Source organism: Sebastes fasciatus, chromosome 3 (assembly GCF_043250625.1).
Source record: "Sebastes fasciatus isolate fSebFas1 chromosome 3, fSebFas1.pri, whole genome shotgun sequence".
Classification (NCBI taxonomy): Eukaryota; Metazoa; Chordata; class Actinopteri; order Perciformes; family Sebastidae; genus Sebastes; species Sebastes fasciatus.
This window is the reverse complement of record NC_133797.1, coordinates 29,324,121-29,348,558: the sequence shown is the minus strand read 5'-3', so window position 1 is coordinate 29,348,558 and position 24,438 is coordinate 29,324,121. Positions and strand designations below refer to the sequence as shown.

Below are 24,438 nucleotides of genomic sequence, written 5' to 3'. Positions count from 1 at the left end.
ACACTTAATCCAGGCTAAAAGTCACACAGTTGAAGCTGCCAAATGCAGGAAGGACAGCTGGTAAAAGAGAAAACACTCAAAAGTAAAGTATACTTGTCTAAATATAAATAGTGTTTACGAGAATAATAGATAAATGGAGCACATTTCTTTTTACCCTACGAGTAGCATTTGGGGTCTATGAGTATTTAAACATCCTTCCAGCTGCATCCCCCCTCTGTGACGGTGTGAAACAGACTCAAGAGCAAGTAAAAAATAAATAAATATAAAAATATAATTCAAAGCGGTAAACACCCACAACCATAAAGTCCGCTGTCCTTCCTGTATTCGTCAGTTTAAACTGTGTTGTTTTTAGTCTGGATTATGATTTAATTGCTTCGTATGTGTGGAATATTATCATACAATCACCGCACTCTGCTCTGATTGGTCAGTAGGCGGTGCTTTTATAGGAGTTGATCTCTTATCTGGAACATAACCTGCTCCGGAGCAGGTTAGCCGTTCAACATAAGTTACCATGGTGATCTACCTCGATAAGAAGTGAACCAGCTTCGTAGTACCGAAAACCCAGAGTTAACCCTGAAGTTACCTCGATAACCGCAAATCCTGCTTCGTAGTGCAGGCCTCTGGTCAGCTAACATTACTGCCAAGCAGGTGAAATATAGAGTGATATTGTGGTTTTAGCTGACATGTGTCGCCTCTCTGTTTTGAGCGATGCTCATTCAGGTCTATTTAGAGCGAGTACAAGCGCGAACCCGACGCTGACTTTCGTTGACTTAACGGCCACAGGTGTCGCTGTTAACAAGCATTTCTGAAAGTTACAAACAGTCCCTTTAAGTAAATGTACTTAGTTACATTACACCACTACAATCATATTTTATGAACTGATATCAATCAGAAATATAGTCCTACTCAAGTAAAGTAGAAATAAACTACCTCAAAATAGTAAAAGTATGCCAGAGTACTTGTGTACTCGGCTTATATTCGTGATATTTCCAGTATAGTTTATAGAGACTTGTGGTTTTCTTGTGATCTTTGTAGACTTTTCTCATCACCAGTCCAGGAACCATCCCTCTTTGCTTTGGTCAGTGCCGGTAAATCAGATAAGCCGCTCCTCATGAATAAGTTGATGAGCTCCTCCTCTCCTCCTCCTCTCCTCCTCCTCCTCCTCTCCGCCCCCGCTCGTCCCGTTAAATTCCTCCGGCCTGGCATCAGGTTCCCGGGGGAAAGGGCGGAGAGTTGGCCGCTTCAACTAAACTCTGTAACACAAGTAACCAGACACAGTGAGCAGACAAACTAACCGGAGAGCAGGAAGAGCAGGCAGCTGAAGTGAACCGTGACCGGGAACCCGGTGTTGTGTCGGGATGAGGCGGGGATACATATATTAGGAGGAGGAGGCTTGTTGCTTTGCTGCCACCAACAGTGTTCCCGGTAGAGAGAGAGGCAGCTGCAGGTCTGATGGCAGCCAGGCGCACTCGAGGTTTGACCGGCTCGGGTGTGAGCGGGACCACGGTGACCCGGGCTACTGCCATAGCTGAACAGCTGAGATACGAGGTCTCCATCTTACTGGACCTTTATGTGAGTAGTTTACACTTCAACTTCAACCTGCCAGAGAGAGAGAGAGAGAGAGAGAGAGAGAGAGAGAGCACTAACTAGGCCAAGGTTAAATGGAAAATTAATACATTTTCTCTGTGTGAGTGTGTCATTGGTGTCTCTCTGCATGCCTGTAACTTTGTGTGCATGCATGTGACCAGTGTCGTTAGATCTAAACAAGCAACCAGATCTATAGAAACAAGATCTATAGAAACAAGCCCCAAAGAAGCAACTTTACCCCCCAAAAGAAGCCCCCAAACAAGCGACCTTATACCTACCTACCACAATATAAGAGAGAGAGAGAGGTGGCCACTTCATCACTTCATATATATTTATGAATTAATTTTGGAGTGCATGCATTATATTACATTTTTGCATCCATTTTTAGCTTGTAACTTTAAGTTTATAACAAAAAAAGTGTAAAGTTACAAGCTAAATATGGATGCAAAAATGGCATTAAATGTTCAACTTTAAGTTTATAACAAGAAAAATGTAAAGTTGAACGATACATGTAATTTTTGCATCCATATTTAACTTGTAACTTTACATTTTTCTTGTTATAATATTAAAGTTGAACATTTCATGTCATTTTTGTATCCATATTTAGCTTGTAACTTTCCATTTCATGTCATTTTTGCATCCATATTTAGCTTGTAACTTTCCATTTCATGTCATTTTTGCATCCATTTTTAGCTTGTAACTTTACATTCTTATTGTTATAAACTTAAAGTTGAACGATCCATGTAAATTTTGCATTCATTTTTAGCTTGTAACTTTAAATTTTTCTTGTTATAAACTTAAAGTTAAACATTTCATGTCATTTTTGCATCCATTTTTAGCTTTTAACTTTACATTTTACACAGACTCAAAGAAGGGGGGCACATTTAAATATCATGTAAAAAATTACAGCCCTAGCCCTGTTTATATTGTCTGTCTGCCCCTGAAGAAATAATTATGCATATTTCTCAGTTACTTAAACCTGCAGTAGGCAGAATGTTTTTGGCATCATTGGGCAAAAAATCCATAATAACCTTTCAGCATATTGTAATTCAAGTGTTCTGAGAGAAAACTAGACTTCTGCACCTCCTCATGGCTCTGTTTACAGGCTTTAAAATTTTTTGCCGGTGACGGGAGACTTTGACCAATCACAGGTCATTTCAGAGAGAGCGTTCCTATTGGCTGTGCTCCGGCTGGTGGGCGATGCTTGATATTTCCTCAGCTGATCTCAACATGGCTGCCAGGTCAAAAACGTTATCATTTTACAGCTAAACAGTACAATACAAGATGTTTCTGAAAACATTTGAGGCCAGAAATAGGCATTAACGTAACAGAATATTGATTCATATTTGATCAGCGCTGCCTAGTTTGACCGTTTGATCAGAGTTCGTGAGTGATTGACAGCTGCTCAGAGACGGCAGGCTCCAGCTCGGCTCTGATTGGTTGTTTTCCTCCGGTCTGTGAAATCTTGCAGATGCCATTAGGAGCACCTGAGGACACCGAAGGACACCGGAGGCACATGATCTTTTTCAGATTACCTGTCTCATGCACTTCAGGATATAGTATATAGGTATTATATAGTCTTATAAAAAATATCTGCTCCATTTCTACCCACAGCTGCTTTACATTTTATACTTTGGCCAACATCAAAGCACTGTCAAAAGTTTGTTTTAGTTAAGAAAGCTACTACTAATACTTATAGATAATTAATACTGACAAGCCCATTGACCTATCACATTCAGACTCTGCTGGTGGTTTGGCCCCGCCCCTGAGTACATGGACATGCATGCAAAAACAAGATAAGCTGGAGGATGTGTGTGTATATCTGTGTGAAAGAGAAACAAGTTGTCTAGGACAGCGGGGGGTAGGAATGCAGAGAGGAGGGGGGTGAACTCAGCTGGAATGACAGAAGTGGGCGTTTTTCTGGCACAGACTCATCCATGCTCGGGCACGGAGCCTTCATCTCCTCTCCACAAGCCTGCGTCTCTTTTGCCTATAGGTGTGAGAGCTACCGGTTATTAAAACTTGCTGGTTTCCTGCCAGTTCGCTGCCTCATCGTTCCTTTCATGTGTTTCTCGCTGGGAGCTAGGGAGCGGCCTGGCATATAACCTCATCCTCTTCATTCCCAGGGTTTGACCCTTCTTTCCTCTATCCGTCATGTCTTCTTCAATTTTCTTCTTTCTCACTGACTATGTGGCACAATAGTTCTTGGAAAATGTTGCTGCTTCCCCGTAAGATGCATTCCAGTGAACACACCATGGAGTGATTAAATATGTCTTAGCCTGTCATACCAAAATGTATGTACATTTATGACCTGTGTGTTTTCTCTCTTTGCCTGGGAGGAATTGGCACATAGATCTTGCATGAATCCAATGCAGATTGACAATTTTTCAGTCAGAGTATTATTCATTGGGTGAGAAAACGCTCATTTGCAACATCCGTTTGATTATTAAATCATTTTCAGCGCCTACCACGTTATCATAATTCACAGTGATCCATGAGGATATTGTCCCTGGTTACAGTATCACTTCCCGGGGTATCCATAACTGCCTGAATCACATTTCCTCTGCAGTCGGAGCCGTGTATACATTAACCCACCCACACCTCCATCGACTCTCAGAGCGTACAGGTCACATTAGGCCACTCTGTCACTCTGGTACTAACTTGCACGCAGGGTTCAACATTAACGCCTCGGTATAATGTCACAAGGAGGCCTCTGGGATTCACAACTCACTCAAGTACTAAAAAGCCGATGCCAGCTACAGTCACGCCTGCAAAGTGGCACGTCAACATCATCACACAGATCATAATGCCGGATCGTAATGTAGAGTCTAAAGGTGATATCTTTGTTATATGCTGTTTATCAAAGGTAGAAATACAGTATGGATTTTATATTAATGAATAGTTTGATATTTTGGGAAACAGGCTATAGGGAATGGGAATTGTAGATCATTCTGGGGAGGGTAGGAGGGCAGCGTACAGAGCTACAGTAGTTGTCATTATCTGTCAATCATTCATCATCAGAAATGTATAAATTATGTGTGAAAGACATATGAAGAGAAGCTGATAGAGGCAAAGGGGCGATATATTACAAAACTGAAGTTAGTTAATGATATTGATCCTTATGAATTAGGAGAACCTTGACAGCTTGCCACCCATTACGGTCACTGATGTGTTCTGGCGTTATTGAACACCTGTCAGCAGGTCAAAATATGTAAATCTTTGGAGGCCGATGTCTAATTTACAAACGGGTAGGTATATGACATTAAGATCTACAAGCCAAATGCCAACTACACAATCATCTGGACAAAGATAAGCTGGCTAATGTTATGTTTAATGAATACGAACAAAACGTCGGCTAATACTGCATATTTAATCTACCGGTATCTTGCAAAACCATAACGTTAACCTTGTGTCTGGCTGTTTACTATATACACTACATTTCGTGTTTTGAATCTTATTCACTGTATACTGTTTTGTGTCAGTTCAGCAGTTCTTTTGAAACTTGCAATAAACAGCCAGCGTGTGGCACGCCGACCCTTTTATCCTCCAAGAATGGACGGCTTTCTGTCGATGACTTCACGTTCCCGTTCCGTATTCGCCGCCTTGCAGAGAGTTACATGAGAAGATGAATACCACTCTCTTCAGTATGCTGTTGTTTGTTTCTCTCCTTTCTTCTGTGTTATTTCAGCTTCCTCACTTTAACCTTTAACTTGTTGACTTAATGTAACCTCACTGGAATCAGGCTTGAACATGAATTCCTCTTCAAAGGAAATCCTTTTCCTGTGTTGGGTATATTTTATTCTTTGAGGCAATATGAATGAGCCTGAATGAATTCCTGTTGCAATAGGAGAAAATCCCTGTTGCCTCATAGACAGTGATCTCCAATATAGTGCCAAACTGCTGTCAACAGTGACGTCAGTGTGGTTAGCATTCTTCAATCTCCCACTTATGCACTTCACTTTCCAACTCCTCCTCTTCTTCCTTCTCGCCGTCCCAAATCTCACTCCTGTTTTTAATTTTCATCCTCTTTGTTTTCTCTCTTTCCCCCTCAAGAAAAAGAGGGAGAGCTTCACCGCAGACCTTACGCTGACCGACGGTCGCCTGGTGTCCGTCCCTCCTCCTTCCTCCCAGCTGGACACCAGGGACAAGCTCTGGCGTCTCCATTCTGCTCTGCTACAGTGCCGCAGCTTGCTGGAGCGATCCATCGCCAAAGAGGATGAGGAGCTGGGTGATGGGAAGAAGGGTGATTATGAAACCCGGAGGAAGATGGTGAAGGACAGGCTGTCGCTTCTCTTGATCACCACTGGAGAACTCCTCAAAGCTGCCGACGGCGCGGCGGCCCTGACTCCCAGCGTGGAGGGATTAGAGGTAGGTGCTGATGTTGACAGATGATGATGTTAAAGATCTGGAGAGGAATTAAGGCAGAGCTTGGTGATCTCTCCCCTTCTTGTTGACAGTTAGACGATCCGACCGTCACGTTTGAGTTGAAGCTTTGGGTGTACCGGATCTACAAAGAGGTGGACTACTGGACCAAGACGGCCATCACCACCTTGCAAGCCCTGCCCACGGTGATCGCCAAGGAGCGAGCGAGGACCACCGGGCGAGTCAGGAGCACGAGAAGCGCTCGGAGATGAGACGTGAGAAGAGTGTGTGGGCGAAGAAGAGGATTAATGAGAGAGAGGTTAGGGAGAGAGAGAGAAAGAGGTGAGTGAAGGAATCAGAAGAAGAAGCGAGGTGTTCAGCCAGGGGCCAATAAAGTGAGATGCTGACATATATGGTGTGAAAAAGAAAGAGATGAGTGAAAATAGCCAGCCGAGAGAGACACAGATCCCCACTGACACGGGGAGATGAGATGGTTGGGTTATTTTTAGGGCATGAAGCCCCCTTTACATGAACAGAGGCCTCAGACAGAGAGGGAGCGAGAGACAATAACCACGTTTATCAAGTTTATTTTAAGTATGGCAGAGTCTAATACAACTTTATATTTATTGTTTAACTAAAGTAAGATGAAATTCAACAATTCATCTAGATTCAGAGTTTCTTTATTTCTTTCTTTCACATTTTTGAGGAAACATAACATCATTAACGGCGACTCAAAATGCACGAAAATGTTGTTTTTTCTCACATGCTAACATCAACATCTCACGTTCCCCTCATGCATGCCCTCCTGTGATACAGCTGAAGTGATTATTTAAGATATACTGCCTGCAGCTGGTGGAGGAAGCAGTCAGCAAGGGGAACATTCAGATAAAAATGAGAACATTTGAATTCACGCCATGCAGCGCTGATATGTGTAGTTTTTGACTGCCGTGGGTATAAATCATTCCACACATAGGTTATTATCTGAGGATGTTGAGTGTATGAAGGGAAGACACAGGTGTAACAGCACCCTCTAGTGTTTACTTACATGTATTCCTTCTTTCTTTCTTGATTTTCCTCAGTAATGCTTATGTCAAATTATTTGTTCTTAAAGTTTTGTTATGTTTTTAGGGCACTTTATTAGCAATGAAATCATCATCATCAATCATCAAGAGTCCAAACTGATGGGAAGGGGCACATAAGCAGGGAGTGTAGTGGAATTACAATGTTAATAGTAGAAGTCTGCAAACGTAATAATAAAAGAACCTTAGTCTACTTTCATTTATTTATGATACTGATTTTAATTGTTTAAGGTGAGACACTACAGGCAAACACATCTTTCAGATAAGTGGAAAGAAAACATCCAAAATACACATTTAGGTGTTTATTTTTTCTACACTTTGTCTGTTTGCATCTGTAGATTTCTCCTAAATTCACCAAAAGTCAGCATTAGATAATGCCTCATTTGCATATTTAAACATAACATTTCAGAAAACTTGTAATACAAAAAATAATTGCCTTAATGTAAGAAATCAACTGGGGACATGTCATGGTGATATCTGTTAGTTAAAATACATGTAGTGTCTTCAAAATGTATGCATTTTACAATACATATCTTTAAAGGCCGTTTTTTTTCTTACTATGAGCCATTAATCTCCACCTCAGTAGCACTTACATTCACCAAACTTCCACTTTCATTCCTATCTACAGTATAGAGGTTTTTACAGAGGGGTTAGATCATATATCATTCATAGCCTGATTTATACAACATTTTTTCCTTAAAAACATGGCGAAAATAGATTTTCTTTATGGCTGTTGACAGTATTTTCTGATTTATGGAGTGATAAAAAGAGATTCTGTCTGTCAAAACCTTTGACTCTTAATATGTCAACAAACCTGGCTTTATCCAATGTTCAGATTTCTATTCTGGAAATGTATGCAAATCAGCATATATTTGATTAGAGAATGAGAATTTGCATAGTCAAACATAAAGTTCCAGAAAACTTAAGTAATACAAAACAATAATTGCCTTAATTTAAGTAATCAACTGGAGAAGTTTCATGCTTTCATTCATATATATTAGTTACATTTTTACCCTATTCACCTATAGTGTCTCCCCTTAAAATAACAGAAAAAGTTTTACTTCAATTCATAAAGTGAAATGAAAAAAAATTAAATGTTTATTGATAAAGATATTTGTTTGTTATCAGCAGGTCACGCTAAAAAGCCCAGCAAGAGCGACACAAAAATCCTGTTCTGCACCACAATGGTCAATATGAACATATATTTTGACTGGGTCTGAATTCAGTCAGCTGATTGTTGTTTGTGTCTGTCCAATGATCCGTTACCTATCCGTTGGGCAGTTGAAGTTTGCAGTGCAATAATCAAATTATAGTTGATAAATTAACTTGTAGTAGTTTGGTTGAATTGTGATAATGTAACAGAGAACTTAATTAAAAAAATTAGCGTCAACGTGTAACTCTGTCAGTCTAACCTGTACTGCGTTACTAATTAAATATGCATCAGCCGTAGACTCTAGATGAGATGAACGGCGCTTTGGGGTAAGAAAAAGAGAAGATACTGTAAGTGAGAATGAATCCTACATATAGAAGTCTTGCCTCGATAACCAATAAGATCCACGTTAATGTGGAGCACAAAGCAGGAAAAAAAATATACCAAGAGGTGTTTAAGTAAAAATCAAGGAAACGTTTGCAGTGTTTACATTTTTACGATGAGGGGACCATTTGGTCATTTTACAGTTTAACGTATATATTACTGTGATTAATTCACGGGCTGTAGATTTAATTGAGTTCAGATGTGCCGTGTCACATGCTGTGTTTAGTTTATGTAGGTTGATAAACTGTTGGTAGGTGCACTGGGAGTAGAAACAAACCTGTGTGAGATGTGAGTGATGCAGGGCACTCTAAACTGAATGTTGTTACTGAACGCAAACGTGAATGCATTCGGTCGTTTGATCAGAGTCGCAGTGATTCATTTCAAAGATGAAATCTCAACCCTAAGAAAATAAGAGCTACTGTTCATGTTGTGCATAACAAAATACATCATACAGCACAAATGCATCCTAGATATATAATGATGCACTTTTAATGTGATATACTGTAAATGCAATATTACACTTACTGCATTTACTTGTTCTGTGTACGGATTTGGGAGGTATTGTTGTATCTTTCCTCTTTTTCCATCTACTCTTCCACAATTGGAAGGTAAATAGAAGAATCACGCTGTACAATATATTCCATCAAGACTGGGACTGCGTCCAAAATCGCATACTATGCATTAGATACTCAAAATACTATCATTCAACATACTCTTGTGTGAATAAACAGTAGTATGTATCTTTTCGGAGCTGTAATTTACGTAGTCACTTCCTGAGAGCCTCCTTGTCATTTGGAGATGTGTAACCATGGTAACCCGTACCAACCTAATGTGACAAAAAAACGACCGTTTGTGAGACTCAAAGTCTGAATTAATTTAAAATATATATAATGCCTAGCAGAGTGACATTTTATACTTACAGTTAAATTGAAGCGTTATTGATGTTGCAGAGCTGTCCGTCAACGTTTGTTATGAACTACCGCATTGCATTATGGGATATTTATGCCGCCGTAGTGTCCAGCGTTGCATACTGTAATATTTCACAGGAAATAGTATGCAATTTGTGTAATATACAGCTTCAGACTGAGTAGTTAGAGCCCTCCGTTCTTCTGTTTGTGCTGCACATATCATCTGTCAGTCATGGATTGACCTACACAAGTCTGTCCTCTTCCTACAGATTACAGGAAGTACAGCACCGTGGTTACATTCCTACCCAACAACATGTTTTTGTTTGTGTTTGTTTTATTGATTGATTATTTTCCCAACTAATTATTTGACACTTTCACTGTGTGGGTCTTCTTTACGAGTGTCGTTTGTTGCACCACTAGGTGACCTCTCCTTTGACCTCTGGTGGTGAGAGAGAGAGAGAGAGAGCCGTGCACAAATGGCTCAAAGCACAAAGAGAGGATTAGGTTTCCATCACATCTGTCTATGAGCAGCAATCACACTGTAGGAAACAGCCACACTCGTTAGAGTCGTCACAACAGTGGTGGGATTTCCACATCGTAAAGACTGTATGATTAACAGCTTTTGTCATAACGAATGTGTGATTATCCCCCTTTTATCCGCGATGGTTTACCAAATATTTGGATGTACTTATGAATTGTTCTCTTCTGCTGTTTATCTTTGGAGTTTATGGTCAAGCAGCAATAATCCCCCGTCCTGCAAATGTGGCGTTATCTGTGCAACTATTGTCTTGCTGGATACACTTTTGGCCCTCGATAAAATGTTGACACAAGAGACCAGACACCAAAGCTAGATTTAATCTGTGGGCTGACAAATTTGTTTTGTGTTTCCCTACATCACTGCAGTCCAAAAGTCTCTTTGGTGCCTCAAATTAAATCAGTTTCTGTGGAATGAAAACCATCTTCTATTGAGCTTTTTAAGTTAAATCCCCTTTCAGACATGGAATCTTGCTGGGTTCATCTATCTGTTTAAGTACTGGCTTTTAAACATACAGTAGGCCTCAGTACAGCACATACAGTAGGATACAGGATGGATACAGGGATGCAAGACAATGAGGCAATGTCGTAGGGCTGCAGTTACTCATGATCATTTATTACCAATTATTTTCTTTATTGATTAATTGTTTTGTCTAGAAAATGTCAGAAAATAGTGAAAAATCACAATTTCCAAGAGCCTACTGTAAGTTGACATATTTCAATTGCTTGTTTTGTCCAACGAAGGCAAATATTCCTATTTTAGAAACTACAGTAAGTGGCATTTTTGTTGAAAAATTACTTAAAAATGCAACTGAAAATAAAAATGTCAGCTTTGGATCAATGCACCACTGAGTCAAATCTGCTGCCTCAAAATGTCCTCCGTGATCAAAGCGCTCTAAGCTGCATTATCTCATGATTGTTTGCACACGACACTCAAATGTCACATGTATGTAAGAACACTGTAGTCCTGACTTTGCCTTCACTGGTCTGCTTTTATTCAAACTGCAAGCCACGAAGAAGAAAATGTTGCCTTGTAAACGATTCAGGCCCTTTTTTTGAACGGGGTTGGTTGTCATATTAATGAGATCTCACTCCTTAGAGGGCGCTGTTAAACATATTGGTACTGAAATTTTCAGAATTGGGGTCAGAGGTCACTTACAGGGTCATTTCAGGACTAAGACACTTGACATTGAGGTGAGAGGACTTTTAGTGTTTCTCCATGTCAAAATGTAAACAGCTGTTTCTCTTCTAGGCTTACACAATGACTTTATAATAATACAATTCATCACCATTAAAAGTATGAAGGGAGAGCTAGAGTCTGGATAGGTTCTTTTTCTTAGCGAGGCTACAACATGTGGTTGTTAGCTTAGTCGCTAGCAAAGAATCCCAGTTTGGGGATGCTTGTCACGTTTTCTTTGGGGTTGGTTGTCACATGTGACTGACATAAGGAGTTGATTATTATTATACTGTATAAGGATATTTATATTCTGTTCATGCAGGAGATGTTTGGTTGTTTCATTTCAAATAAATGAAACTTTTTAAATTGCCTCCAGTTTTTCATTTTTCCCCATTAGAAGACCAGTGCGTGACATTTCGGGGGATCTGTAACAGAAATATAATATAATATTCATAACTATGTTTTCATTTGTGTATAAACACCTGAAACTATTTTGTGTTTTTACGTTACCTGAAGGCCACCGTAGTTCTAGGTCTAGTATCCTAGTTTGACAGCTATAGAGCCTAGAAGAGAAACAGCTGTTTACATTTTGACAGGCATCGCTCTGGACGGGCTCATTTGCATAAAGGAGTGTTCCCTGCCTTTTCATTTTAGAGCTGGTTTGGTTAACGTTCTTTCTCAAATAGAGAGTGGGGGTGTGGTTAATAGTCAGGTGTAATTTATTACCATGGCAACCAGATTGCTTCGTTTTTCAACCCAGTTTAGATGAAACAAGTTTAGATGAATTTACTGTTTTATCGGCCCACGAATGAGACAAGAATTAGCGCAACACACCGACCCTCTCATTCGCTCTCTTCTTTACCGTCTCCTCCTGGCGAGGCGGCCGTCTGGCTGCTGCACTGAGGAGATGCACCGCTACCAGCCACAGCGCACCAGAGGATGGATAGACATGTTGCCATGGTCCGCCGTTTGAATGCAGTTTTGGAGGTGCACTGTCCACCAGCACTGGCCGCTCTCCCCTAAGCTCCAGCACCGACACCGCACCTGGCTGCACTGTGATTTCCTTTATTTCTCTAACAGAACTTTTCTCTTGTTTTCTCTTGAGCTGAAAGTTGTGCGCTCCCGTCGTTAGGACCTGTTGGAGGCCGGCAAACCTCCAAAACGGCATCAGCTGCTTTCCGTTAATTTATCTCCAACAGGAGACGGTCAAGAAGAGAGCAAGTGAGAGAGACGGTCAGCGTGTTGAGTTAATTCAGTCAGTGGGATTTTGTGTAGACTAATTCACAGCATTGATTGCACCAGATCACCGCGCACACAAATGGCATTGTGAAAATAAACACACTAAACTAAGGTGGAGGAAACTAAAAAATAAAATGAAAACCCTGTTAGCTAATGCAACAAGTTGGGCTAGCTAACTATACTTAACTAACTAGAAAGACAAACTGACAGACAGATGAACCGATTTGCCGCTGCTCAGACACAAACGAGCACGAGTGCGCCTGCGCAAGCTTGGAGGATGACGTATGACCTGCAGCTTCTACTATAGTCATATGTAAGATCCCCGTTTTAGCAACAACCTTCTTTTTTAAACTTTGAGCACAAAATGTTGTTATTTTCGTCAAAAAATGTTTGGCAAACAGTGTGGCTAATCAACTTAGTCAGGAAATGACTCAAATAAATATGACATATCATAGGAATGTCAAAATACACTGGAGGGGGGCTTTACAGTTTTTGAGGGATCAAATGAAAGTAAAAAGTGTGACGACCAACCCCGTTCTCCCCTATCACATTACAAATAATTTTATGTCTAAAAGAGGCTTAAATCGAACACCATAGAAAAGCACCGGAGCAGTTTATTTGTGAATATAATACAGGGTCAATATGGCAACCAGGACATATATTTTTGAATCTAACCTAAATAAATGATTATTTTAGATCACAGAGAGAGCATTGGTCAATGCATTGTGAATATGAAATGAAAGTAATGTACAGTCTTTAATGTATTTTTCTGAAACTTTGGTGGTGGTGTAAAACATATTTATTATTAATTGGATTCCTGAGTGGGTTGAAATAAATTGACCTTGGCTATAATGTTGAGTCGTCTCTTGTATCTGTGTGACTTAACAGCAGATTGGCTCCCAACTGTTGGTGATGAGTCGTGTGTTTTGAAAGATTGGATGCCTTTTTTTTTTTTACTGGTGCAAGAAAAAATAATGTGAGGAAAATGTGTTATTTTACATTTTAAGTTTGAACATGAGCAGTGTGTGTGTGTGTGTGTGTGTGCGTGTGTGTGTGTTTATGTCTAACTGTAAGAAAAGACAGGATGTGTGTTTGAGTGAAAGGGGTAGGGTGTGTGTTTAAAAGGGTGTGTGTGTGTGTGCGTGTCTGTGTGTGTGCGTGTGTGTGTTTGTGCATGCGTGCGTGTTTGTTTATATGTGTTTATGTACTTGTGCACATGTGTGTGCATCTTTTCGTTTGTGTGTGTGTGGTTGTTAGGGAAGGAGTGGCAGCCAGGATGCCTGTGGAAGAGGGGGGAGGTGTGTGTGTGTGTGAGAGAGAGGGAAAGAGAGAGAGAGTGTGTGCAGTGAGCGAGAGAGAAAATATGCGTGTGTGTTACAGAGACAGAGAAAATGTGTGTGTGTGTGTGTGTTGCTCTGTATGTGCTTGTGCGCATGTGTCTGTGTGTACTTGTGCATTCGTGTGCATGTGGGTGTGTGTGTGTATGAGAGAGATGAAAAAAGAGAAGGGGAGAGAGGGCAGGAAAGAGTGTGTGTGTGTGTCTGTGTGTGTGCGTGTGTGAGAGAGAGTGAGACAGACAGACAGACAGACAGGGAGGGAGGGAGGGGGAGAAAGAGCAAGCAGGAGACAGACTGTGTGTGTGTGTGTTTGTGTGTGTCTGTGTGTGTGTGTGTGTGCGCCTGTGAATGTGAATGTTTGCGCAAGCGTGTGTGTGTTTCTGAGTGTGTGTTTGTTCCTGTGTGTGAGAGAGTGAGAGAAGCAGAGCAATAGAGGGAATGTGTGCGCATGTGTGTGTGCGCATGTGTGTGTGCTCACATGTGTGTATGTGTGTGTGTGTGTGTGTGTGTGTGTGAGAGAGTGAATGAGCGAGCAAGGAAGAGAGAGAGGACGTGTGTGTGTGTGTGTGTGTGTGTGTGTGAGAGTGAGAGAGTGGGGGAAGGGTGTACAAGAGAGATGTGTGTGTGTGAAAGGAAAGAGAGGCTGTGTGTGTGCGTGTGTTCGTGTGCACGCGCTCACTTTGTGTGTGTGTGTGTGTGAGTGCGCCTGCGTAGGAGGGAATGCGCGTGTACTTGTGTGTGCTTGTGTGACTGTGTGTGTGTGTGTGTGTGTCTGACAGAGATAGAGGGGGAGGGGTGTGTGTGTGTGGGGAGAGCTAGGAGCAAGCTCTGCAAATGGTGTGTGTGTGTGTGTCAGTGTGTGAGTGTACGTGTGAGTGTGTGTGTATGTGTGTATGTGTGTGTGTGTTACAGCAGCACAATATGTGCCTGTGCTGAATGAAAGGGAAATGAATGCGGTGTGTGTGTGTGTATGTGTGTGTCTGTGTGTGTGAGTGTGTGCTGTGGAAGAGGGTGTGTGTCCTTTATTGGAACTGTGTGTGTGTGTGTATCAGTGTGTAGTTTGTGAGCACTGTATAATTGTGTGTGGCTGAACATGTGCACTGTGAGTGAGGATTGTGTAGCTGTGTGTGAATGTGTGTGTGTGTGTGTGTGTGTGTGTATTTGCGTGTTTGTGTGTACGTGAATACACACACACACGTATTGGGGGTATTGGTGCGGGTGATGAAGTGTTCATGATAGTGTGCGCACGCAAACAGAGCAGAATTACAATTAAACCAAAGTCATTCAGCAGCTCCCAAATCTCCATACATTTACTCTCACATCCTTCTTCTTCTTCTTCTGTCTTATCTCAGCAGAGCATCATCTCTGAGCTTCTTGATGACAGTTACATCCTCCAGTGTGCTTCACTATTCATCAAGTGGTTCCACCAGTTCAGGATCTTCATCATTTATCATCATTATGAGAAGTTTTAAAGTGAGTCTGGTGAAGCCGACAGCAGGGGTCGGCTGTTAGGTTCAGCCAGAGGCAGGTCAACAGGTGCAGTGGAGACACAGCTGGTTGTATGTTTCACATTCTCTTCTTTATTTGAATTATATATTTTTTGAGATATAAAAAAATAAAAAAACGATGTTGGCTTCTGTTTAAGTCAAGGCCTGAGACCTGTAATATAACTTCTAACTATAACGCAAGAAATCTCTGACTTTCCGTATGTCCTTCAACACGTTCTCACTCCCAACTCGTACCGCTTGACACATGGGTTGCGTCTGAAATTCCTACGCTTAAACACTGTGGGATATTTTAGTATGTCCAAAACCTTCTTATGAAACCAATATTGCGTGAATTGCAAACTATTTCCTGTGAAATATTTCAGTATGCAACAATGGACACTACGGCGGCATAAATATCCCACCATGCAAAGCGGTAGTGACGACAACGTTCACAACAAACGTTGACGGACAGCTCTGTAACATCAATAACACTTCAATTTAACTGCAAGTATAAAATTTCACTCTGCTGTGCGTAATATATATTTAAAATTAATTCAGACTTCGATTCTCACAGTCGTTTTTGGTCACATGATGTTGGCACGGGTTACCATGGTTACACGTCTCCAACCGGTAAGGAGGCTCTCAGGAAGTGACGACGTAAATTACAGCTCAGTGCGTTCGAAAACATACACACTACTGTTTATTTACACAAAAGTATGTTGAATGTTTTGAGTATGTAGTACATTTCGGAGGAAGCCATGGGGTAGCCCTTTTGCGTTAGTCACGTGACTAACGACTGACGTGACAAAGTGAGTTACTTTTAGTTTCACACGAACAGCGGTCTCCTGGTTGAAATCCTGTGTTTGTTTGACCCATCCACCACCCCTCGCCCTTAGCAGACTCTCACGCTATTAATACTACGCCACTTGCTCTGACTGTTGAATAACGCCACGGGTGGGTTTACATTGGAGTTAGTTGAAAACCCGGTTTGTCACATACTGTTGCTAAAGGGTGCCTCGTTGCGTCGATCTCCGATGCCGAGGGGCGCTGCCCAATCGGCGGTATTTGACGAGATGGGAGTGAGACCGGGTTGGCATACCTGGAGAACCCCTCGTCAGATCTACTTCACACATGGCTGATGTATTACTGGGGATCCCGTGGACTGCTATGTCGAATTTGGCGCAATTTGGACCCGTGACACGTTCAATATTAATAAACTTTGAATAAACAAGCGACCTCAACCCGCATGTCGTCACCAGCGGGCAGACCGAGGCTCATTGACTCATTGACTCATCGATTGATGCTGGATGTACTAACATTACAACTGACCTCTCCTTCACGTGTCTCGAGTCAACGAGCACAGAGCGGTTCTTGACAACGCTGCAAGCAGCACTTCCTTGGGACCAAACAATCGGCATACTCTGGACGAACGGCATACTCCGTATGGCCATAAGCCCTCGGCAACACTGCAAGCAGCAATACTGGGAAGCTACCAGGGGCCAAGCAATCAATAATAAAAGTTTGTTTGCCACAGAGCTTATTTTCTGCAATAATCCAAAACCCAATAGAAAAATCCCATTGGGTTTTTGTCGAGGGAACCAGGGGGATGCTAACTTCCTGGTTGGCCTACAGAAATACGTCATCCCTGGAGCACTCTATTAATTGACAGTGCCAGTGACACTCCTGATTGGATGTGAATGCAGCCTTTATAGAGCACAGGCGCACTCATTCTGGATATTATATTTGTAACATTAGCGTGTGTGCTGTTTCCTCAAAACATACCAGACACTAGATACATGCCAAATGTGTTCACTCACACAAGATCATGAAAAGAGACTCTGCACACCTGTTTGATTCTGATTGAATTATAAGCATAGCAACATGATACATCTTCCATCTAAAGTCATCAGTTTCCACTGCTGTCACCAAGTTGCACATTGAAACGCTAAGGCATGTCAGGCTGATCACCAAAACATTGATCACAGAGCCTGACAAATGGTCGCACAATTCAATAAACAGCCGTTACAGTGTGAGCTGTCTTAAAATAGGCCTTTCTTCCTCTCCGTATAGAACACATGGCTCTGACCACATAGCTGGAGCTAATGGCTAATTATACTCTCTGAGCTAACGAGAGGTTTTCTTCTTGCGATAATGAACATTTTCCAGCCATTGCTTTTGCGATTCATGGCACACAAAAAGGTTTGTTTTCTACCCTGCCTGCATGTACATCTTGTTGATGACGTCGCTCGTAAAACCCTTCTATGGGTCAAGCTCCAAATATACTGGGTCTTTTATAATGACATCATCATAGTCATCATTGCATTATTTTCAATAAAACTGTTGATGCGTCATTTGTATTTGTGAAATGCTTTGTTTAAATAATACTGAGGGATTAAATATGTGTTTGAATTGGTTTGATCATGAATCTGTTATCTGATAGTTTATTAGACCTAATTTTGCAGGTTGTTCTCATTCACTGTTCGTAAAAGTAATACGCTGTAATTTGTACAACCCACGTAATTGTGTGCCAAGACGTGCAGGGCTGCCGCTAAGGAAGGTATGTGACGTAGTATTAAGAGCGACAAAGTGCGTAGGAAGGAGGGCGGGCGGATGGATGGGTCAAACAAATACAGGACTTTCACCCAGGAGGCCGCTGTTCATGTTCTGTGTGAAACCAATTAACGTTGACTTATTTTACCTTACTTTTGTTACGTAACTTACGTACTTAACTGACGCTACCTACATAAGTTACGACAGCGGAGCTGAGGGGTCTCTCATTGCCCTGAAGGGGATTCTTTCACAACAATGACCTGCTAGCTGTACATTATCCTGTTTATTACACGGCTAATTACTTAAGAAATCAAAAATTTGACACAAAAACGGTCCGCCAGAGTCCGACATCAGAACTGCGCCCATAGCAACGGTCTGCTATACATAGCAACGGTCTGCTATAAAGAAATAACAGACCGCAGAATGCCGTGATTGACCAATCAGAATCAAGTATTCAACAATGCCGTGTAATAAACATAGTTATTTTAACCCAAACCACGGCCTTTTCCTCGTCGTTTTGTTGCCTTTGGGGGGTCCCCGGACCCCTGAAGGGGTCCTTGAGGGGGTCAAGGGGTCTCCAGCTAAAAGGGGAATACTTTATTGTCACTATAATTCCATCTATAAGTAACACAATGACAGAATGTATGACTATTTTGATCATGGGGTTCATGCACTTTCTGTAATAAAACATCTAAAAGCAAAAAAACTATCAGATAAGGCGAACCTGGGACAAAATCTTATCAAATGGGGGTCCACAGTTTAGGGGACCTTGACGTGAAAAAGTCCGGGAACCACCGGCCCAAACAACAGGTTCTGCACTGCCAGGGCTTGTGCAAGCACACTGACTGCTCGTGTTGCTGCCGGACATTCGTAGGAGAATGCAGGAAAAATTTGAATTTACTTTTCATAAGATATCATACGAACCGTTGTGTGAGGATGTTGACTTTTGGCACCATGATCTGTCTAGTTGGACCCGTTTGAGCCCAGAACAAAGAACATTATCAGTTTGGTCAACACATTGGGATTTTTTACTTCTAGGCTATTATATCTACAGTACATTTCTGAAACTTCATGTGGAAATGCCTAAAAGTTTCCATGTAGCCCTCTAGAGTTGCAAAGTAGGAGAAACTGCAAGTATACCACTATAAATATATATATACCACTTCTTTTATTGATATCCATAATGTTCCTCAGTATAAATGAACAATGGTATCGGTGACTTAATATCTGTGAAACAGAATTTGAAAAAAAAAGTTGAATGAAGTTGATTTTTTTTAGAAATCATGGTGCTTTTCTCTGAATACTACAATAGCCATGAGTCTCAGCTGCCGTTGCTATGGCGACGAGGCCAAACAGGGCAAATTCAGAACCCTTTTGTTTTTACAATTGAGACGGAAACACGGCACCATATCTGCTGAATTCATACAAAATAGACCCAGAATCACATAACACCTGTCTTTAACTGCTGAATGAGGGCCAATTATCAGGTTTCCACAATGCATCATTTTTTTCCTTCCACACACTGAGTTTTTATTTAGTGTTTTTTCTAACAGAAATGCTTCCTTAGGTTTTTGTGTACACTGGCTTACCTTTGATATTTTTCAAGGATATTTTCTTACACAGTTGCTCATGTTTTGTACTGATGATTCATGAAGGTTTCAAGTCCATCCAAGGCTTGGAAGGGCTCCAATTGCCAGTCGCCCACCATTGTCTATGCAGAAAAATGAACAGGACTTTCATACTGGATACCTGAAATAAACCCTCCCGCTATGATAGTCTGCGATAGCCCACCAATAAAATTCAATCTTTCATTGGGGGGGACCAAACATTTTTGATGAAGAGCCAGATTTGGCCCATGGTCCCACGGCCTATTTGCTGTCTCCCAGCCTACACTATTATGTTTATGTTTCTAAATGGGATACTCTGAAGTGATTTAAATCTTCAACTGGACAACATTAACATGAAACATTAAAGTCAACCTGTCTGCAAACACCTGTTCAAACCAGCCAACCAGGAGTTTGACAGAATCCGTCACTTGGACACCGCTGTGTTTGCAGTTTTTAACGTCTCCAGTGTTCTCCAGTTGAGGATTTATTGATAGGTCCCAGATCAACCAGTTTGGAGACCATGACTCGGTTAATTGACAGGTTAAATTCAATCAATAATCAATCAATGAATCTATCTTTTTTTCTTTTTTTTACCGTTATTTAACCAGGCAAGTCAATTAAGAACAAACTCTTATTTACAATGGCGACCTGGCAAAAGGCAAAGCTTCTTGAAGGAAAGAAATATCAAAAGTTAAAAAGACAGCACTAGCATATATGACAAGCATTACATAAAAGAAAAATGCAGACAGGCACACAATCGACAGACAGTACCACACTGTTAAGAATTTCCCAGTAAAATAACAGTAAAGAACTGGCAGCAGGGTTGCCTTTATGTTACTGTAAAATTAAGATTATTATACTGTCGCTGAAATTTACAGCTTTGTACTGTTAATGAAAAATACAGTTTGAACTATTTTTTTTAATTAATTTCACAATATTTTACAGTTAATTTACTGTTTAAAGATACATTATATAGCGGTTTTTCACCTTTCTTTTACATTATCTTACTGATTTGTTTTAATGCACTATTCAGGTTGTATTTTTTACATACATTTTAATAAACATTATTTTTTGCCTAGATGAATAGACTTAGCAGGTTACAGACATAGGAATATTCACACTAAATACAATTAAAGGCACTTGTTAGGAAAAAGGCAATAATAGACTTGTTGACACTTTTCCCAAAATGTGTGTCTATAGCTGGCTACAAGCACAGAATGCAAACCAGAACAACATGTGAGTGAAGAACAATAAAGCTAATTCACTGATTTTACAATCATGTACAATGTACAAGCCTCACATGTGCAGATCAGGTCCCAGAATTAAAAAAATACTGCATGAAACTGTTACTGATGATACTTTAGACAGCTGATCAGCAGTAAAGTGCTGTTTTTTAAGAATGCATTATAGTTCAGTTAAAAAACGGCCTATGAGCGTAATTTAACAGGTTTCTTTTGTATTAACAGTAAAGCACTGTTTTTAGCAATAACAGGTTAATACTGTTGAAATCCTGCTGTAAATTAACAGCAATTGTTTACAGTACAAACAGTATATAGGCTATCAGGCAATACAACAACAGAACAAGAGTATAGGACAAACAGGCAAAGACACATGGCAACAGCCAGAAAACAAAAACATGCATGGGTTAACAGTAAACAGCAGACAGACAAAGCTTGGGGGATATTATTTAGTTGGGAAACAGCTGCATGTATCAGCCAGAATGTCCATAATAGAGTTTTTGAAAGCTGACTTTGGGGATAAAATTGTCCAGTTTTAGTGTTTTTTTGCAGATCGTTCCAGTCTTTGGCTGCAGCAGATCAGAATGACGACAGACCAGATGCAGTATTTGTATTAATCACCTATGGCTCTGGTCACGTGGTGACGTGAACTGTAATGGGTCGTGATTTAGCATCAACGGTCAGAGGCCACAGAAAAAGTTTAATTTGCCTGACAAGCATCCGTCCAAATGCATGTATTTGGGATTTTCTATTGTATTGTAAGACCATACAACAACCATGTAAGGGATAATGTACAGCGAGCCGGTTATTGTTGTGAAAGAATCCCCGACAGCGGAGCCCTGAAAGGGTTTCTTTCACAACAATGACCCGCTAGCTGTACATTATCCCGCTAATTACACGGCTACTTACTTAAGAAATCAATAATTTCACACAAAAACGGTCCGCCAGAGTACGACATCAGAACTGCGTCCATAGCAACGGTCTGCTGTACATAGCAACAGTCTGCTATAAAGAAATAACAGACTGTAGAACGCAGCGATTTGACCAGTCAGAAGCGAGTATATTCAACACAGCCGTGTAATAAAACTACCTTACAACACAGCTTATTGTGCCGTGGATGAATTAGCTTGAGACTGTTCCGTAGATCTTTAATAGTTATCTCAGTTATTTGAAAAACAAAACATGATTTATATTGTTGATCTCAATATGTAGGCTAATATGTAAGGGATAATGTACAGCGAGCCGGTCATTGTTGTGAGAGAAACCCTGACAGGGTGATGCCGCACAAAAACGGTCCTCCAGAGTCCGACATCAGAACTCGTCCATAGCAACGGTCTGCTATATAGAAATAACAGACAGTAGAACGCTGTGATTGACCAATCAGAATCGAGTATTCAACAAAGCCGTGTAATATTTGTATATGTTGTCTCTCCTTCATTCTGGTTTACCTCCTTATACATTATTAATGAGCCTTTCAGAGCATTGATGGAGGAGTTTGACCGGGGCACCAACAGCCACAGTGTACAATGTATTTCTATGGTAGGTTACTCTGTCAATATTATGGCTTTAAATTTGACATTGAGAACAAATGGGTGGTTTAATTAAAAATCACAGAAAATTCACTATTGAAATAAAGCCTTGAATGGGATGCAATACACGCAGAAAACTATACCTATCATATAGAATTAAATAAAACACATCAAATAAAACCACCTTTTACAGTTTTCTTTCTTTAGTTAGTTTTTATATTGATTGCTTTCGGTTGAATACTGTATGGTTGGAAAAGACATTTACAGCTATGTGGCAGTTTTATTATACAATAAGCTAATAACACTAACAACTATAATTACTGCTCAAAGCAACGTGAAAAGCTTGATAATTGGGACACCCTAAGTGCCCTGAGAAAAATAATATGACAATATATCAATACACTTTCTTGCAATATTTTACTGATACCTGCAGTTTGCCATTTGGATTGTGGATTTTACTGTTTCTCAAGCAGTTTTTCAATAAAAAAGAATAGATTTGAGTTCATTTGAGTTATATTTTCTATATATTATGATTGTCTTCTGCTCTCTGAAGCCTGATTTTACATTTGAATGATGGAGGACATCCACACATGTTGCTGTGTGGGTAGTATGTGTTTACAAACAAGGTTGTGCACTTGTTACAGTACATGTCATTTCATCTGATTTCCCAAAAACATGTAGTGGAACAAATATATGTATATAATATAATATATGATTGATTTGTTTTTTGAAAGTAGCTATTTTGTCATTTCAAATATGCCTCCCTCTTCAGGCCCAGAGGTATCATAATGGATCATATGATTTACCTGCAGTACTGTGCAAAAGAGAAATGCCTTCATTATTGTTAACGTAGGCAGTGTATTGAAACACTATCATATTGTGAATTACCTTCTGATTTCCATCCTTAGTCCAGAAATCAACGTCTTACAACATAAATTAGAGGTAAAGGAAGTAGCTAATCAGTGTTACTGCAGTCGGCTCTCCCCAGTGATTAGCATTTCATTAGCAAACTCCTGGAACACAATGTAATGTAAGCCACATGTCTGTCCAGCACAAGCCTTATTCTTTCCCTTTTAAATCCAATTTATTGATTAGGCCACATTTTTTTTTTTTCCAATCCTCACAACTTTTGAGACTCTGTCTTGCATGAAAAAAAAAATCACATTTCAGTGTCAATAGTGAAGCTGTGCCATATAAATACAGACTGGCCTGTGTTTCAATTGTATTCTGCATACTAATTCCCTAATAGTAGACCAGTGGTTCCCAAACTTTTTCATGTCAAGGACCCCTAAACTGACACAAATTAGACCACAGACCCCCATTAGATGGGATTTTGTCTCAGGGTCCCCCATCTGATTTTTTTCTTTTTTTTCTTTTACATGTTTTATTACAGAAAGTGAATGAAACCCATGACTTACAGATGGAATTATAGTGAAAATACATTTTATTCCCCTTTTTGCTGGGGACCCCCTGGAATCCCCTCAAGGACCCCCCTTTGAGAACTGCAGTAGTAGGCTACGTTCCCACTAGAAAAATAAGAAAATCACAAAATAGTGTTTAATTGTAATGGTCAAAATCAGTTAAAGCTGCAGTAGGCAGAATGTTTGTGGCATCTGGGGGAATAATAACCTTTCAGCATATTGTGATTCAAGTGTTCTGAGAGAAAACTAGACTTCTGCACCTCCTCATGGCTCTGTTTTCAGACTATAAAAAAATCTAGTCCGTGGCGGGAGACTGACCAATCGCAGGTCATTTCAGAGAGAGAGAGTGTCACTGTTGAGCGTTCCTATTGGCTGTGCTCCGGCTGGTGGGCGTTGCTTGGTATTTCCTCAACACCCACCCCATGCAGGGCACCATCTCAGCACTGGAGAGCTCCTTCACCGACAGGCTGCTCCATCCGAGGTGTGTGAAGGAGTGCTATCGCAGGTCCTTCCTTCCTGCAGCTGTCAGACTTCACAACCAGCACCGCTCCCAGTAGACCACATACACTTACACACCAAAAACTGACAATAACTGCACTATACTGTACACCGACTGTCTATCAATACTACTCAGGTGCAACTTCAATCATACTGTGCAATACTTTAAGGTGCAATTTCATTCCAATCACTGTGCAATATCATATTTCCACCTGTGCAATTGTGTTAGTAGCCTGTTTATTGTCAATACTGTTTATATTGTTCCTATTTTTTATATTCCTACTATTTAAATTGTTCATATTTTATATGCCTGTCTACTTTTGTTTTGCTTTTTGCCCTGTGTTGTATCTT

The 24,438-nt window shown here is 40.6% G+C and overlaps 1 protein-coding gene across 1 annotated transcript; it reads left to right on the top strand.

Annotated features, from left to right (window-relative positions):
* The first annotated feature begins 1,157 nt into the window (after positions 1 to 1,157).
* Positions 1,158 to 13,278, top strand: cntf (ciliary neurotrophic factor). Its single transcript, XM_074630050.1, has 3 exons — positions 1,158 to 1,572; positions 5,641 to 5,955; positions 6,045 to 13,278. Exons 1-3 carry the CDS (start codon positions 1,453 to 1,455, stop codon positions 6,219 to 6,221), a joined length of 612 nt encoding a protein of 203 aa, XP_074486151.1. The 5' UTR covers positions 1,158 to 1,452; the 3' UTR covers positions 6,222 to 13,278.
* The last annotated feature ends 11,160 nt before the right edge of the window (positions 13,279 to 24,438 follow it).

What these genes read in the sequence shown, in the direction of transcription:
- cntf (XM_074630050.1), top strand. Translation starts at nt 1,453, where the DNA reads ATGGCAGCCAGGCGCACTCGAGGTTTGACCGGCTCGGGTGTGAGCGGG. An exon ending in CCATCTTACTGGACCTTTAT is followed by an intron (nt 1,573 to 5,640) that starts GTGAGTAGTTTA and finishes TTCCCCCTCAAG; the next exon opens with AAAAAGAGGGAGAGCTTCAC. An exon ending in CCAGCGTGGAGGGATTAGAG is followed by an intron (nt 5,956 to 6,044) that starts GTAGGTGCTGAT and finishes TCTTGTTGACAG; the next exon opens with TTAGACGATCCGACCGTCAC.